Source organism: Orcinus orca, chromosome 14 (assembly GCF_937001465.1).
Source record: "Orcinus orca chromosome 14, mOrcOrc1.1, whole genome shotgun sequence".
NCBI classification, from domain to species: Eukaryota; Metazoa; Chordata; class Mammalia; order Artiodactyla; family Delphinidae; genus Orcinus; species Orcinus orca.
The window spans coordinates 42501636-42521316 of record NC_064572.1 but is presented as its reverse complement, the minus strand read 5'-3'; the positions used below and the strand labels follow the sequence as shown (position 1 = coordinate 42521316).

Sequence of the window (19681 nt, the reverse complement as noted above, 5' to 3'; positions counted from 1 at the left end):
AAGGAAGATGTTATACTATTTTATTGAAACATCAATTCCATTTAATTCAATACATCATAAGTGATTAACTTATGCTTCAAAGAAAAATGTAATCATGTGTCATACTTTAAACATGAACATTCTATGGATGGCTAATAGTGCACACTTTTCAAACAACTGGAATAAAAACCTGGGGCACAGTAATTTATTAAACAGTAACACTGCGACTTGAAAGAGTTAATGCAACTCCCCTAACATCTGCCCTATAACCAAGAGAAGTTTATTTATCAGAGTACTTTGGCTGAATAAAAATTGTAGAAGCGTCTCCAGAATTAAATTTTTAAACAACATTATCCAAAGAAGGTAAGATCTTCACTATAAAGGTAAAGTAGCATACCTGGGAATAAACAGAAGATTTTATTTTGCTACCATTAATTATGAAGACTTTTTAGATCACTGAATTGCTTACAGGAGGTATAAAATTATAACAGAAGAAATCTGCAAAAGAATATTCAATCATGATCAATTATATTTCAAATGTAGTCTGATCTCCAGAGTCTCTTCATCTTAGGCCCATAAGCATTAATCATTTACCTAACTATAAATAGATTTAATGCTTTTTGGTGTATTTACCTTTTCTCCTTTGAAGTTGAGGGTACCAGGCTGCTCCAGGACCCCATAATACAAGCACATAATGTTGACCTTGGGCCTGTTCCACTGTTAACATAATTTTCCTTTGCTTCTGTCCTCTATAACTGTATAATGCCTCTGGAAAAGGAAAAGGAATATTTTAGTTGGCATTACTCTATTACATGTGATACTGTACTTCAGTGTCTAATGATATCTACTGATAACCAAATGGTACACTAAGATGGTCCTGTATCTTAATTTTTTTAAATTGAAGTACAGTTGATTTACAATATTGTGTTAGTTTCAGGTGTACAGCACGATTCAGAAGAATATACATATATATATTCTTCAGATTCTCTTCCCTTATAAATTATTACAAAATATTGAGTATAGTTCCCTGTGCTATACAGTAGGTCCTTATTGTATCTTAATTTTTTTATAACCTAAAATTAAGGAGGAACCCAAAATGTTTACCTGTCAGTATAGTGATATCAACAACTCTTAGAACTGCATGGACTAATACGTCTGGCTGAAGCTGCTCCAATTCTACAAATTCTATACTGCTCATTTTCTGAAGCTGCCTCCGAGGAAGATCTCTGAGATAGGAATGTTTTGAAGACACATATGCCAGTAAGTCTTGAAGTACAATATCACTAACCATACTGGAATCTAAGAAAGAAAGAAAAAAAAAGACCACATGTACAAAAAATGGAAACATTATATTTTCCTGATAACATGATATCTTCTTAGAACTGTTTTTTATGTTGTAAAGTGTGATTAAATGTAAAACATGATTTCATTTCTATAAAACATGTAGCTTATTCTTGAATCAGTTTAGATGCCAAAATAGGCTTGATATTTTTAACCAATGGAAATGGAATTATTTACCATCTCCAGAAAACTTGCCCTGCTCCCTTACTTCTCTATTTTGTTAATACTATCATTTTTCCACCACTTAACCAAGACCAATATTTCAATTATTTTTTGATTTCTCCATTACCCTGTTGTATCCAACCAGTTCCCTAACTCCTGGAGTCTGATCTGATCACGTCTTCCTCAACTATCCCAGCCACTGCTATTCTTCCTCAAGACTGTTAGCATTTCTCATCTGAAATACTCGGAGACTCCCCTAACTGGCTCTCCCAGAACATGCCTTATTCCTTCTCACTGCTAAGCCTCTGCCTTCACTATATTCACTGGCTATAATGCTGTCATCCTCCTCTCTCTGCATCCAAATACTACACAGAAAAACAACCACTATAGACTCCCAGTGATTTCTCCTTCCCCTGAACTTAGTTTTTATCTCTAACTCTCATTTGGCATTTGTGCATGCGCTACTTTATATTTCTCTTGATTGTTAGATCGATTATTTAATGCTTAGGTCATTATGCTACTTAGATGTTTTTCTCTCCTGTCTCAAGTTTTTTCCTCATTTTTATATGTACTTTACATACAATAAAATACACATTTTAAATGTACAGACTGATGAGTTTTGCTGATTAAAATTTAATTTCCCTGAAGGAAAGGGAGGTATGTTTGAATAAATGACTGATTGTTGACGAAAAATAAGATCATAGCAAAAAACAGGAGTACTTTTTAAAAAGCAGAGTCTATTAACTGATTTCAACAGAAAAAAATAAATGATTCTTCTTTCCTTCTCCCAGTATCATTTTCATCCTAATGTATTTCTTGTGCCACACTAAAGCCTCATTATTCACTCACTCATCAGTAAACCATCCACTATGTGCCAGGCATTATACCAGGTGCTACGGACACAAAGACATGAACCCAAGGCTGAAGAAATTATCAACCTAGAGGTTGATAACCAACAATGGGCTTAGGGTATATGCAGTATATGTAAGCATTCCTAAGAGCACACCAAAAGAACTGCCCCGGGAAATTGGAAGAGGCTTTACTGAGGAAATATTTAGCAAGGTTTTGGAAAAATGCCTAATAAAAAAGGTTTCTAGGTAGTAACTGGGAAGGATAGTATATTTCCAGAGAAGGGACTGGTAATCCTTTATGTACCTTAGACTCTTTTGATATTCTGATAAAGCATAGAGACCCATTATCAGAATAATTTTTTTTTATGAATAGAGTTTATTTATTTATTTTTGGCTGCGTTGGGTTTTCGTTGCTGCTTGCGTGCTTTCTGTAGTTGTGGCGAGCGGGGGCTACTCTTCGTTGCGGTGCGCAGGATTCTAATTGCGGTGGCTTCTCTTATTTTGGAGCACGGGCTCTAGGTGTGCAGGTTTCATTAGTTCTGGTTCATGGGCTCTAAAGAGCAGGCTCAGCAGTTGTGGCTCATGAGCTTAGTTGCTCCATGGCATGTGGGATCTCCCCAGACTAGGGCTCGAACCTGTGTCCCCTGCAGTAGCAGGCGGATTCTTAACCACTGCGCCACCAGAGAAGTCCCCAGAATAATATTTTTATAACAGCTTTATTGGAATATAACTTACATACATAAAGTTCACCCTTTTAAAGTGTACAATTCAGTGTTTTTTTTAGTATTTCACAAAGTTGTGTAACTATTACCATTATCTAATTTTAGAACATTTTTATTAGAGAATAATATTTTTAAGTTCATGAAATGAAATAGGATAGTAAAACCAATTATATGGAAATACAGTAATCAAAATATTTTTAAAACTGGGGATAACCTATGAGCCTCATTAAAACATTAAATAACAAGATATAGCAGAGTATGCAGCAACTACTATAATTTCAAAGTATGCCAAAGTATCATGGCCATAAATGATATTCAAGTTATCTTCAACAGCTGTAATGTGGTATGAAAATATATGTGTTTTCCACTGGTGACCAAGCCACAAGTATTGATAATATTACTGTGGATTGTCACCTTATTCATAATGGAAGGAAATGCTAATTTTCAATAAGCAATTAGTGAAAATAAAGATGTAATATCTTACTGTTACCAGAGATGGAGGTGGGGGGAGGGGGAACTGGATGAAGACAGTCAAAAGGTACAAAGTTCCAGTTACAAGATAAATAAGTACTAGGGGTGTAATGTACAACACGATAAATATAATGAACACTGCTGTACATTATATATGAAAACGGTTAAGAGAGTAAATCCGAAGTGTTCTTATCACAAGGAAAAAGAATATTTTTCTATTTCTTTAATTTTGTATCTATATAAGATGACAGATATTCACTAAACTTACTGTGATAATCATTTCATGATGTACATAAGTCAAATCATTATGCTGTATGCCTTAAACTTACACAGTTATATGTCAAGTATATGTCAAGTATATCTCAATAAAACTGGAAGGGAAAAAAAGATGTAATGTCTTCCCATCCAAGTTTATGGACGCTTTAATGTAGAGGAATCAATTTTCATAGATGAAGGAGTAGGAAGAACTTTTAGAAGGCTAGTGACCATCCAGCAGATGAAAGGGCTAGAAACCAGGCAAGACTGCTTGAAGGGGAAAATGGTGATAGATTTGTGAACTAGTTCTGAGGTAGAATCCAAGAAGCAATTAGATGTGGAGGGTAAAGAAAAGACTGCAGAAGACATCAAGATTTCTGGCACAGTTGAGTGGATGGATAAAAACAAATGTTCTAAAGCTTTTAGAATCTGAAAAATGAAATCTATTCTAATTAAGGTTACTCAATTCCTAAATGAATTTTATAAAATAATGGTGATAGCGTAACAAAGATAATGAGCATAAGAGAAAAGAACAGACAGTATGAAAGATGAATGAGAAAAAGGGGAAGAGTGGGGATAAGGAGACCAATTAGGTTACAGCAAAACCCAACTCTAGATATCTCCTTCCACAGCTCCAGTTTATTCACCAGGCCTCCTGATTCCTCCTTCACAATATTTCCAGCACATTTGGAATCAGAAAAACTGGGTTCAATTCTGACTTTGTCAATAATGACTCCTCTGAACTTGTACTTAACATCTCTGGGCTTTATTCTTTATCTACAATAAGAGCTTTTTTGGGGGAAAATAGATTGCTAATATCAAATTATTTACTTATTCTTCATAAAAATTTGTACAGAAACATCTGATTACTTAGATTTCAAATAAAATAGCCTACTTCATGAAAACATTGTGTTAAAACTTAGATTTATATACTTAATTTAATAATATTTAAGATAAATTTATATCCTGTCACATTATCAGGACTAGGTTTGTAAAATTTATAACACCTTACTGTAATGAGGAAAGAACAAGAGCACAATACACATATGGATCAGAAGTAAGAATGCTCTCATGAGTTGTAACAACTTGCAAAAACAAAAAAACAAAAAAGCTCTTAACTAAACTAACCAAATTGATTTATTCTTTCAGAAGAAAAACAATTGCAACATTATCAAAGTATCAACTGTTAACTATTTCCCTAAATCAAACAAAAAAAGCCTTAGAATATACTTTATTTAGCTACTAACTTGTGTAACCTGTGAAAAACAAGGCAATATAAATTCCTATGTAAGTATAAAAACAAATTTGAAGTAACCTCTAAAGGTTATTTAATTAGCTAAAGGTTTTTCACATTGTTCTACAAAACCTGAAGCTCCCCAGGTTCCATGGGATATTCTCCATCCAGAATTAGATCCTAAGATTTTTATGAAATTACTGAACTAGAGCAATCTTACTTGAATCTATATCAAATCTTACTTGAACTATACCTGGTTCTTAAAACCAGAACTATCTACAACATCTGTCTCTCAAATCCCTTGCAAAATATTTACATACCATGTTATTTTCATTATTGTAAAACATTCTTTACCCTTCCATTGTATTAACATCTATAAAACATTTATAAAAAGCCATTTAGCTCCTTGGAAATACGCTTTCGAAGATGTAGCAACTTCGAATGTTCATAATAAAAGATTAAACTTTAATCTTTTTTTTCCTAAACTTTAATCCTTTAAAGAAATCCCAAAATTAAAAATTGGCTGACTTCGTAATGAGAGGAAGATGGCGGAAAAGTAAGACGCGGAGATCACCTTCCTCCCCTTCTGGTATATCAGAAATACATCTACACGTGGAACAACTCCTACAGAACACCTACTGAACGCTGGCAGAAGACCTCAGACCTCCCAAAAGGCAAGAAAGTCCCCACATACCTGGGTAGGGAAAAAGGAAAAAACAGAGACAAAAGAATAGGGACGGGTCCTGCACCAGTGGGAGGGAGCTGTGAAGGAGTAAAAGTTTCCACACACACGGAAGCCCCTTCGCGGGCGGAGACTGCGGGAGGCGGAAGGGGGAGCTTCGAAGCCGCGGAGGAGTGCACAGCAACGGGTGCGGAGGGCAAAGCGGGGAGATTCCCGCACAGAGAATCGGTGCCGACCGGCACTCACCAGCCCGAGAGGCTTGTCTGCTCACCCGCCGGGGCTGCGAGCTGAGGCTCTGAGGCTCGGGTTTCGGTTTCGGAAGAGCGCAGGGAGAGGACTGGGGTTGGCCGCTTGAACATAGCCTGAAGGCGTTAGTGCACCACGGCTAGCCGGGAGGGAGTCCGGGTAAAAGTCTGCACCTGCGGAAGAGGCAAGAGACTTTCTTCCCTCTTGGTTTCCTGGTGCGTGAGGAGAGGGGTTTAAGAATGCTGCTTAAAGGAACTCCAAAGACGGGCGCGAGCCGCGGCTAAAAGCACGAACCCCAGAGACGGGCGGGAGACGCTAAGGCTGCTGCTGCCGCCACCAAGGGGCCTGTGTGCGAGCACAGGTCACTCTCCACACCCCTCTTCCGCGGAGCCTGTGCAGCCCGCCACTGCCAGGTTCCTGGGATCCAGGGACAACTTCCCCGGGAGAACGCACAGCGGGCCTCAGGCTGGTGCAAAGTCACGCCGGCCTTTGCCGCCGCAGGCCCGCCCCGCACTCCGTGCCCCTCCCTCCCCGCCGGCCTGAGTGCGCCAGAGCCCCCGAATCAGCGGCTCCTATAACCCCGTCCTGTCTGAGCAAAAAACAGACGCCCTCCAGCGACCTACACGCAGAGGCAGGGCCAAATCCAAAGCTGAGCCCCTGGGAGCTGTGAGAACAAAGAAGAGAAAGGGAAATCTCTCCCAGCAGCCTCAGAAGCAGCGGATTAAAGCTCCACAATCAACTTGATATAACCCTGCATCTGTGGAATACATAAATAGACAACCAATCATCCCAAATTAAGGAAGTGAACTTTAGGAGCAAGATCTATGATTTTTTTCCCTTTTCCTCTTTTTGTGAATGTGTATGTGTATGCTTCTGTGTGAGATCTTGTCTGTATAGTCTTGCTTCCACCATTTGTCCTAGGGTTCTATCCGTCCATGGTTTTTTAAAAAATTTTTTCTTAATAATTAATTTTAATAACGTTATTATACTTTACCTTCGTTCTTTCTTTCTTTCCTTCCTTCCTTCCCTCCTTTAGAAAACGAATCATCCCAAATTGAGGAGGTGGTCTGAGAGCAAGATTTATGAGTTTTCCCCCTTTACCTCTTTTAGTGAGGGTGTATGTGTATGCTTCTGTGTAAGATTTTGTCTGTATAGCTTTGCTTCCAACATTTGTCCTAAGGTTCTATCCGTCCCTTTTTTTTTTTCTAAATAAGAATTTTTTAATTCAATAACTTTATTATACTTTATTTTATTTTTACTGTATCTTCTTTCTGTCTTTTTTCCTTCTTTCCCTCCTTCCTTCCTTCCTCCCTCCCTCCTTTCTTTCCTTCTTTGCTTCTTTCTTTCTTTCTTCCTTCCTTCCTTCCTTCCCTCCTTTCCTTCTTTCTTTCCTCATACTTCTACTAATTCTCTCTACTTTTTCTCCCTTTTATTCTGAGCCGTGTGGATGAAAGGCTCTTGGTGCTCCAGCAAGGAGTCAGGGCTCTGCCTCTGAGGTAGGAGAGCAAACTTCAGGACACTGGTCAACAAGGGACCTCCCAGCTCCACATAATATCAAACGGCGAAAATCTCCCAGAGACCTCATCTTAACACCAGCACCCAGCTTCACTCAACGACCAGCAAGCCACAGTGCTGGACACCCTATGCCAAACAACTAGCAAAACAGGAACACAACCCCACCCATTAGCAGAGAGGCTGCCTAAAATCATAATAAGTCCACAGACACACCAAAACACACCACCAGACATGGACATGCCCACCAGAAAGATAAGATCCAGCCTCATCCATCAGAACAGAGGCACTAGTCCCCTCCACCAGGAAGCCTAAACAACCCACTGAACCAACTTTAGCCACTGGGGACAGACACCAAAAACAGCGGGAATTACGAACCTGCAGTCTGCAAAAAGGAGACCACAAACACAGTAAGATAAGCAAAATGAGAAGACAGAAAAACACACAGCAGATAAAGGAGCAAGATAAAAATGCACCAGACCTAACAAATGAAGAGGAAATAGGCAGACTACCTGAAAAAGAATTCAGAAAAATGATAGTAAGGATGATCCGAAATCTTGGAAATAGAATGGACAAAATGCAAGAAACAGTTAACAAGGACCTAGAAGAAACAAAAATGAAACAAGCAATGATGAACAACACAATAAATGAAATTAAAAGTACTCTAGATGGGATCAATAGCAGAATAACTGAGGCAGAAGAACGGATAAGTGACCTGGAAGATGAAATAGTGGAAATAACTACTGCAGAGCAGAATAAAGAAAAAAGAATGAAAAGAACTGAGGACAGTCTCAGAGACCTCTGGGACAACATTAAACGCACCAACATTCGAATTATAGGGGTTCCAGAAGAAGAAGAGAAAAAGAAAGGGACTGAGAAAATATTTGAAGAGATTATAGTTGAAAACTTCCCTAATATGGGAAAGGAAATAGTTAATCAAGTCCAGGAAGCACAGAGAGTCCCATACAGCATAAATACAAGGAGAAATACACCAAGACACATATTAATCAAACTGTCAAAAATTAAATACAAAGAAAGCATATTAAAAGCAGTAAGGGAAAAACAACAAATAACACATAAGGGAATCCCCATAAGGTTAACAGCTGATCTCTCAGCAGAAACCCTACAAGCCAGAAGGGAGTGGCAGGACATACTGAAAGTGATGAAGGAGAAAAACCTGCAGCCAAGACTACTCTACCCAGCAAGGATCTCATTCAGATTTGATGGAGAAATTAAAACCTTTACAGACAAGCAAAAGCTGAGAGAGTTCAGCACCACCAAACCAGCTTTACAACAAATGCTAAAGGAACTTCTCTAGACAAGAAACACAAGAGAAGGAAAAGACCTACAATAACGAACCCAAAACAATTTAGAAAATGGGAATAGGAACAAACATATCGATAATTACCTTAAATGTAAATGGACTAAATGCTCCCACCAAAAGACACAGATTGGCTGAATGGATACAAAAACAAGACCCTTATATATGCTGTCTACAAGAGACCCACTTCAGACCTAGAGACACATACAGACTGAAAGTAAGGGGATGGAAGAAGATATTCCATGCAAATGGAAACCAAAAGAAGGCTGGAGTAGCAATTCTCATATCAGACAAAATAGACTTTAAAATAAGGACTATTACAAGAGACAAAGAAGGACACTACATAATGATCAAGGGATCGATCCAAGAAGAAGATATAACAATTGTAAATATTTATGCACCCAACATAGGAGCACCTCAATACATAAGGCAAATACTAACAGCCATAAAAGGGGAAATCGACAGTAACACATTCATAGTAGGGGACTAAAACACCTCACTTTCACCCATGGACAGATCATCCAAAATGAAAATAAATAAGGAAACACAAGCTTTAAATGATACATTAAACAAGATGGACGTAATTGATATTTATAGGACACTCCATCCAAAAACAACAGAATAAACATTTTTCTCAAGTGCTCATGGAACATTCTCCAGGATAGATCATATCTTGGGTCACAAATCAAGCCTTGGTAAATTTAAGAAAATTGAAATTGTATCAAGTATCTTTTCTGACCACAACGCCATGAGACTAGATATCAATTACAGGAAAAGATCTGTAAAAAATACAAACACATGGAGGGTAAACAATACACTACTTAATAATGAAGTGATCACTGAAGAAATCAAAGAGGAAATTAAAAAATACCTAGAAACAAATGACTATGGAGACACAACGACCCAAAACCTATGGGATGCAGCAAAAGCAGTTCTAAGAGGGAAGTTTATAGCAATACAAGCCCACCTTAAGAAGCAGGAAACATCTCGAATAAACAAACTAACCTTGCACCTCAAGCAATTAGAGAAAGAAGAACAAAAAAACCCCAAAGCTAGCAGAAGGAAACAAATCATAAAAATCAGATCAGAAATAAATGAAAAAGAAATGAAGGAAACAATAGCAAAGATCAATAAAACTAAAAGCTGGTTCTTTGGGAAGATAAACAAAATTGATAAACCATTAGCCAGACTCATCAAGAAAAAAAGGGAGAAGACTCAAATCAATAGAATTAGAAATGAAAAAGGAGAGGTAACAACTGACACTGCAGAAATAAAAAAGATCATGAGAGATTACTACAAGCAACTCTATGCCAATAAAATGGACAATCTGGATGAAATGGACAAATTCTTAGAAATGCACAACCTGCCAAGACTGAATCAGGAAGAAATAGAAAATATGAACAGACCAATCACAAGCACTGAAATTGAAACTGTGATTAAAAATCTTCCAACAAACAAAAGCCCAGGACCAGATGGCTTCACAGGTGAATTCTATCAAACATTTAGAGAAGAGCTAACACCTATCCCTCTCAAACTCTTCCAAAATATAGCAGAGGGAGAAACACTCCCAAACTCATTCTACGAGGCCACCATCACCTTGATACCAAAACCAGACAAGGATGCCACAAAGAAAGAAAACTACAGGCCAATATCACTGATGAACCTAGATGCAAAAATCCTCAACAAAATACTAGCAAACAGAATCCAACAACACATTAAAAGGATCACACACCATGATCAAGTGGGGTTTATTCCAGGAATGCAAGGATTCTTCAATATACGCAAATCAATCAATGTGATAAACCATATTAACAAATTGAAGGAGAAAAACCATATGATCATCTCAATAGATGCAGAGAAAGCTTTTGACAAAATTCAACACCCATTTATGATAAAAACCCTGCAGAAAGTAGGCATAGAAGGAACTTTCCTCAACATAATAAAGGCCATATATGACAAGCCCACAGCAAACATCATCCTCAATGGTGAAAAACTGAAAGCATTTCCACTAAGATCAGGAACAAGACAAGGTTGCCCACTCTCGCCACTCTTATTCAACATAGTTTTTAGCCACAGCAATCAGAGAAGAAAAGGAAATAAAAGGAATCCAAATCGGAAAAGAAGAAGTAAAGCTGTCACTGTTTGCAGATGACATGATCCTATACATAGAGAATCCTAAAGATGCTACCAGAAAACTACTAGAGCTAATCAATGAATTTGGTAAAGTGGCAGGATACAAAATTAATGCACAGAAATCTCTGGCATTCCTATATACTAATGATGAAAAATCTGAAAGTGAAATCAAGAAAAACTCCCATTTACCATTGCAACAAAAAGAATAAAATATCTAGGAATAAACATACCTATGGAGACAAAAGACCTGTATGCAGAAAATTATAAGACACTGATGATAGAAATTAAAGATGATACAAATAGATGGAGAGATATACCATGTTCTTGGATTGGAAGAATCAACATTGTGAAAATGACTCTACTACCCAAAGCAATCTATAGATTCAATGCAATCCCTATCAAACTACCACTGGCATTTTTCACAGAACTAGAACAAAAAATTTCACAATTTGTATGGAAACACAAAAGACCCCAAATAGCCAAAGCAATCTTGAGAACGAAAAAAGGAGCTGGAGGAATCAGGCTCCCTGACTTCAGACTATACTACAAAGCTACAGTAATCAAGACGGTATGGTACTGGCACAAAAACAGAAAGATAGATCAATGGAACAGGATAGAAAGCCCAGAGATAAACCCACGCACATATGGACACCTTATCTTTGATAAAGGAGGCAGGAATGTACAGTGGAGAAAGGACAGCCTCTTCAATAAGTGGTGCTGGGAAAACTGGACAGGTACATGTAAAAGTATGAGATTAGATCACTCCCTAACACCATACACAAAAATAAGCTCAAAATGGATTAAAGACCTAAATGTAAGGCCAGAAACTATCAAACTCTTAGAGGAAAACATAGGCAGAACACTCTATGACATAAATCAAAGCAAGATCCTTTCTGACCCACCTCCTAGAGTAATGGAAATAAAAACAAAAATAAACAAATGGGACCTAATGAAACTTCAAAGCTTTTGCACAGCAAAGGAAACCATAAACAAGACCAAAAGACAACCCTCAGAATGGGAGAAAATATTTGCAAATGAAGCAACCGACAAAGGATTAATCTCCAAAATTTACAAGCAGCTCATGCAGCTCAATAACAAGAAAACAAACAACCCAATCCAAAAATGGGCAGAAGACCTAAATAGACATTTCTCCAAAGAAGATATACAGACTGCCAACAAACACATGAAAGAATGCTCAACATCATTAATCATTAGAGAAATGCAAATCAAAACTACAATGAGATATCATCTCACACCAGTCAGAATGGCCATCATCAAAAAGTCTAGAAACAATAAATGCTGGAGAGGGTGTGGAGAAAAGGGAACACTCTTGCACTGCTGGTGGGAATGTGAATTGGTTCAGCCACTATGGAGAACAGTATGGAGGTTCCTTAAAAAACTACAAATAGAACTACCATATGACCCAGCAATCCCACTACTGGGCATATACCCTGAGAAAACCAAAATTCAAAAAGAGTCATGTACCAAAATGTTCATTGCAGCTCTATTTACAATAGCCCAGAGATGGAAACAACCTAAGTGCCCATCATCGGATGAATGGATAAAGAAGATGTGGCACATATATACAATGGAATATTACTCAGCCATAAAAAGAAATGAAATTGAGCTATTAGTAATGAGGTGGATAGACCTAGAGTCTGTCATACAGAGTGAAGTAAGTCAGAAAGAAAAAGACAAATACCATATGCTAACACATATATATGGAATTTAAGAAAAAAATGTCATGAAGAACCTAGGGGTAAAGCAGGAATAAAGACGCAGACCTCTTAGAGAACGGACTTGAGGTTATGGGGAGGGGGAAGGGTGAGCTGTGACAGGGCGAGAGAGAGTCATGGGCATATACACACTAACAAACGCAGTAAGGTAGATAGCTAGTGGGAAGCAGCCGCATGGCACAGGGATATTGGCTCGGTGCTTTGTGACAGCCTGGAGGGGTGGGATAGGGAGGGTGGGAGGGAGGGAGACGCAACAGGGAAGACATATGGGAACATATGTTTATGTATGACTGATTCACTTTGTTATAAAGCAGAAACTAACACACCATTGTAAAGCAATTATACCCCAATAAAGATGTTAAAAAAAAAAAAAAAAAGAAGCAGGAAACATCTCGAATAAACAAACTAACCTTGCACCTCAAGCAATTAGAGAAAGAAGAACAAAAAACCCCAAAGCTAGCAGAAGGAAACAAATCATAAAAATCAGATCAGAAATAAATGAAAAAGAAATGAAGGAAACAATAGCAAAGATCAATAAAACTAAAAGCTGGTTCTTTGGGAAGATAAACAAATTGATAAACCATTAGCCAGACTCATCAAGAAAAAAAGGGAGAAGACTCAAATCAATAGAATTAGAATGAAAAAGGAGAGGTAACAACTGACCTACTGCAGAAATAAAACAGATCATGAGAGATTACTACAAGCAACCTCTATGCCAATAAAATGGACAATCTGGATGAAATGGACAAATTCTTAGAAATGCACAACCTGCCAAGGACTGAATCAGGAAGAAATAGAAAATATGAACAGACCAATCACAAGCACTGAAATTGAAACTGTGATTAAAAATCTTCCAACAAACAAAAGCCCAGGACCAGATGCTTCACAGGTGAATTCTATCAAACATTTAGAGAAGAGCTAACACCTATCCCTCTCAAACTCTTCCCAAAATATAGCAGAGGGAGAAACACTCCCAAACTCATTCTACGAGGCCACCATCACCTTGATACCAAAACAGACAAGGATGCCACAAAGAAAGAAAACTACAGGCCAATATCACTGATGAACCTAGATGCAAAAATCCTCAACAAAATACTAGCAAACAGAATCCAACAACACATTAAAAGGATCACACACCATGATCAAGTGGGGTTTATTCCAGGAATGCAAGGATTCTTCAATATACGCAAATCAATCAATGTGATAAACCATATTAACAAATTGAAGGAGAAAAACCATATGATCATCTCAATAGATGCAGAGAAAGCTTTTGACAAAATTCAACACCCATTTATGATAAAAACCCTGCAGAAAGTAGGCATAGAAGGAACTTTCCTCAACATAATAAAGGCCATATATGACAAGCCCACAGCAAACATCATCCTCAATGGTGAAAAACTGAAAGCATTTCCACTAAGATCAGGAACAAGACAAGGTTGCCCACTCTCGCCACTCTTATTCAACATAGTTTTTAGCCACAGCAATCAGAGAAGAAAAGGAAATAAAAGGAATCCAAATCGGAAAAGAAGAAGTAAAGCTGTCACTGTTTGCAGATGACATGATCCTATACATAGAGAATCCTAAAGATGCTACCAGAAAACTACTAGAGCTAATCAATGAATTTGGTAAAGTGGCAGGATACAAAATTAATGCACAGAAATCTCTGGCATTCCTATATACTAATGATGAAAAATCTGAAAGTGAAATCAAGAAAAACTCCCATTTACCATTGCAACAAAAAGAATAAAATATCTAGGAATAAACATACCTATGGAGACAAAAGACCTGTATGCAGAAAATTATAAGACACTGATGAAAGAAATTAAAGATGATACAAATAGATGGAGAGATATACCATGTTCTTGGATTGGAAGAATCAACATTGTGAAAATGACTCTACTACCCAAAGCAATCTATAGATTCAATGCAATCCCTATCAAACTACCACTGGCATTTTTCACAGAACTAGAACAAAAAATTTCACAATTTGTATGGAAACACAAAAGACCCCAAATAGCCAAAGCAATCTTGAGAACGAAAAAAGGAGCTGGAGGAATCAGGCTCCCTGACTTCAGACTATACTACAAAGCTACAGTAATCAAGACGGTATGGTACTGGCACAAAAACAGAAAGATAGATCAATGGAACAGGATAGAAAGCCCAGAGATAAACCCACGCACATATGGACACCTTATCTTTGATAAAGGAGGCAGGAATGTACAGTGGAGAAAGGACAGCCTCTTCAATAAGTGGTGCTGGGAAAACTGGACAGGTACATGTAAAAGTATGAGATTAGATCACTCCCTAACACCATACACAAAAATAAGCTCAAAATGGATTAAAGACCTAAATGTAAGGCCAGAAACTATCAAACTCTTAGAGGAAAACATAGGCAGAACACTCTATGACATAAATCACAGCAAGATCCTTTCTGATCCACCTCCTAGAGTAATGGAAATAAAAACAAAAATAAACAAATGGGACCTAATGAAACTTCAAAGCTTTTGCACAGCAAAGGAAACCATAAACAAGACCAAAAGACAACCCTCAGAATGGGAGAAAATATTTGCAAATGAAGCAACCGACAAAGGATTAATCTCCAAAATTTACAAGCAGCTCATGCAGCTCAATAACAAAAAAACAAACAACCCAATCCAAAAATGGGCAGAAGGCCTAAATAGACATTTCTCCAAAGAAGATATACAGACTGCCAACAAACACATGAAAGAATGCTCAACATCATTAATCATTAGAGAAATGCAAATCAAAACTACAATGAGATATCATCTCACACCAGTCAGAATGGCCATCATCAAAAAGTCTAGAAACAATAAATGCTGGAGAGGGTGTGGAGAAAAGGGAACACTCTTGCACTGCTGGTGGGAATGTGAATTGTTTCAGCCACTATGGAGAACAGTATGGAGGTTCCTTAAAAAACTACAAATAGAACTACCATATGACCCAGCAATCCCACTACTGGGCATATACCCCGAGGAAACCAAAATTCAAAAAGAGTCATGTACCAAAATGTTCATTGCAGCTCTATTTACAATAGCCCGGAGATGGAAACAACCTAAGTGCCCATCATCGGATGAATGGATAAAGAAGATTTGGCACATATATTCAATGGAATATTACTCAGCCATAAAAAGAAATGAAATTGAGCTATTTGTAATGAGGTGGATAGACCTAGAGTCTGTCATACAGAGTGAAGTAAGTCAGAAAGAAAAAGACAAATACCATATGCTAACACATATATATGGAATTTAAGAAAAAAATGTCATGAAGAACCTAGGGGTAAAGCAGGAATAAAGACGCAGACCTCCTAGAGAACGGACTTGAGGTTATGGGGAGGGGGAAGGGTGAGCTGTGACAGGGCGAGAGAGAGTCATGGGCATATACACACTAACAAACGTAGTAAGGTAGATGGCTAGTGGGAAGCAGCCGCATGGCACAGGGATATTGGCTCGGTGCTTTTGACAGCCTGGAGGGGTGGGATAGGGAGGGTGGGAGGGAGGGAGACGCAAGAGGGAAGACATATGGGAACATATGTATATGTATAACTGATTCACTTTGTTATAAAGCAGAAACTAACACACCATTGTAAAGAAATTATACCCCAATAAAGATGTTAAAAAGAAAAAAAATTGGCTGACTTCAACTGGCCAAAACCATACCGCTTTTAATTACTATAGGTTCACACTAAATCCTGATCTCTAAGAGGGCGAATTATTCCTGCTTTTCGTTTTCAAAAATGCCCAGGCTAAAAAATATATATATATAAATATAAATAAATAAATACAATAAATGTGCAGGCTTCTTTTGACCACGTACTCTTTTACCTATTAGAATAATCTTATCAAATTTCATGAAAATCTTACTGGAATTTTGATTGGATTTTTACTGACTTTCAGAATAATCCTATCAAATTTCATGAAAATCTTATTGGGATTTTGATTGGATTTTACTGAATTTATAGATCAACTTGGAGAGAACTGAAATCTTTACAATGTTAAACCTTTCAGTGAACAAAGTATGTGTATTTACTTCTTTAATTTCTCCTAATTTTTAATTTTTTCATTTAACAACAAAATTGTTAAATTTCTTACTAGATATTTAGTACCACATGATAATATTGTAAATGGTGCCTTCTCTTTATTTGTGTTTCTAGTTGTTAGTCACTCCACTCTAGAAATGCAATTGACTTTTGTATATTAACCTTATACCTGGCCACCTTGCTAAACTTTCCCATTAGTTCTAATAATTTGCTTGTAGTTTTTTGTGTGTGTGTGTGTGGTACGCGGGCCTCTCACTGTTGTGGCCTCTCCCATTGCAGAGCACAGGCTCCGGACGCGCAGGTTCAGCGACCATGGCTCACGGACCCAGCCGCTCCGCGGCATGTGGGATCTGCCCGGACCGGGGCACGAACCCGTGTCCCCTACATCGGCAGGCGGACTCTCAACCACTGTGCCACCAGGGAAGCCCCTGCTTGTAGTTTTAAGAGGGGAAAGACCCTTTGTAAATCTATAAATAATAATTATAATAATCCATCACATCATCTATAAATAATGACAGTTTTATTTCTTCTTTTCCAATCTTTTTGGAAATTTCTCTTTCCATGTTTTCTCACACTGGTTAGTATCTCCAATAATATGCTGAATAAAAGTAGTAACAGCAGCATCCTAGTCTCATTCCTAATTTTTTTAAGTAATGTTTCTAATATTTCTCCAATTAAGATAACTGCTCTGGATTTTTTAAAGATACTCCTTATGAATTTAAAATAAATTTCCTTCTATTCCCAATGAATAGGGGTTGAATTTTATTTTCAAAAGCTTTTTTGTACCTTTGAGATGAACATATATGGTTTTTTTTAACTTCTTTTTTTGAACTAATATTAGACTTACAAAAAAGTTGCAAAAATAGTGGAGCTCTCTTTTATTCCTTATCCTATGTCCTCTAATGTGAAGATCTTCATAAGCACAGAATAATTATGAACAGGAAATTAATACTGCTTAAATATTATTAACTATAAATCTTACTCTAATTTTCCCACTAATATCCTTCTATGTAGCATCTTATCCAGGATTCTACATTACATTGTTATTTCTCTTAAGTCTCTTCCAGTCTGCAGTAGTTATCAGTCTTTTTCTAAAAATATTTATTTATTAATTTGGTTGCGTGGTGTCTTAATTGCAGCAGGCAGGCTCCTTAGTTGTGGCTCATGGGCTCCTTAGTTGCACACGTGGGCTCCTTAGTTGTGGCATGCGAAGTCTTAGTTGCGGCACGCATGTGGGATCTAATTCCCCGACCAGGAATTGAACCCGGGCCCCCTGCATTGAGAGCACAGAGTCTTATCCACTGCGCCACTGGGGAAGTCCTCAGTGTTTCTTGTCATTCATGACCTCAACACTTCTGAAGAGTATTGATCAATTACTTTGTAGAATGTCCCTCCATTTGGGTTTCGCCAATGTTTTCTCATGACTGAAATGAGGTTACGCATTTTTGGCAAGAATACCACAAAAATTATGCTGTCTCCCTTTCAATGCAACATAAGCAAGGAATTCATGATATCCTTAATACTGATATTTACCTTAATCACCCAGTTAAGTTAGTGTCTGCCTTGTAAGTTGGTTTTCTCCTTGTAAGCTGATAACTACCTTGGGGAGACATTTTGAGACTATGCAATGTTATTTCTCCCCAAACTTCCATCTGCTAATTTTAGCATCAGTGGATCCTTGTTTACAATATTTATTACTGAAGTGGTTACCTAATGGTAATTCTGTTTACCTTTTTCTTCTCACATTTATTCATTGGAATTCCAATTTATTCACTGGAATTGTGAAGAAGAGCTCTTATTTATTTGTTTGTTTATTTGTTTACTTAATTTATTTTGTAAGTCAGTCAGTCAGTTGAATGTTTATTTCAGTATGAACCCATAAATATCTTATTCTATAGGTTATAATCCAATACTATCTTTTCTTTTTTTCCTTAAATTGTTACAGTTTTGGCCAGTAGGTACTCCTTCATGTTGGCTCTTGTGTTCTTTCAAAACAACCCTTTTCTGACACCACCAGATGTCCAGGCTCTTGTCTTTTCGCTGTCCCAGTCCTGTAATCAACCACTTCTAGCAGTGCTGGTTCCTTTTACAGACCAAGATCTGGGCACTAGGTATGATCATTCTTACCGAGGTGTCACTACTTCTGTGTCCTCTCAGCAGACAGAACTAGGAAATATATGTACTAAGCATAGTAGTCCACCTATACACATATATCTATATTTCTGTATCCCTTTATCTGTGTGCTTATCTATCTATATATTGAAAACCATGAGCTTATACTAGTATTTCTAGCTCTAATCCAAAAGGTTCCTTTTAACCTTCCCTCTTTTTTTTTTTTTTTTTATTTTGCAGTACGCGGGCCTCTCACTGTTGTGGCCTCTCCCGTTGCGGAGCACAGGCTCCGGACGCGCAGGCTCAGCGGCCATGGTTCACGGGCCCAGCCGCTCCGCGGCATGTGGGATCTTCCCGGACCGGGGCACGAACCCGTGTCCCCTGCATCAGCAGGCGGACTCCCAACGACTGCGCCACCAGGGAAGACCCCCTTCCCTCTTTTTTAAATATAACTTCTCTCTTTAACAGTGAGAAAACCAATTCTCATTATCTACAATTTATTTACTTACTTGTTCAATTTTAGTACATATACAGAGTTGTTGCTAATCCATTCCTCTTTGAGAAACACTTTTACTAACTGGATTACAGCATTTATGTACATTTTTTTCCTTAGCCTTACAGAATCCAGTCAATACACTGTTTTCCAGTTTCTTAAGTTTGTTCTTTCCCCCTCCCAACCCTTCTGTGTAGTTATTTTATTCATCTGTAATACGGTTAGGCTCATTTGTCAATGTTCATTCCATTTTGGGTTCCCCCTCCACCAGATTCTAATTGGTTTTAATCATTTATTTTCGGGGGTATATGAAACATCATTGTGGTTCTGTGAGACAGAGCCACACAAAAAGACATACTCAAAGAAGTGTCGCT

General features: G+C 37.8%; 1 protein-coding gene across 19 annotated transcripts in view; it reads right to left on the bottom strand.

Moving 5' to 3' along the window:
* Positions 1-19681, bottom strand: part of SHLD2 (shieldin complex subunit 2) — a 117669-nt gene that overhangs the window by 29738 nt on the left and 68250 nt on the right. For 18 of the 19 annotated variants that reach the window (XR_007471358.1, XR_007471361.1, XR_007471359.1 and 15 more), the window contains 2 exons: positions 1084-1278; positions 613-747 (listed from right to left, as the gene is read on the bottom strand). The exons of the other annotated variant lie outside the window; for it this stretch is intronic. Coding sequence is in view for 15 of the 18 variants with exons in the window: in XM_049697141.1 (XP_049553098.1) it covers positions 613-747; positions 1084-1278 (330 nt within the window). In the remaining 3 variants the exon portion in view is untranslated. The remainder of the gene's footprint in view (positions 1-612; positions 748-1083; positions 1279-19681) is intronic. 19 annotated transcript variants of the gene reach the window in all.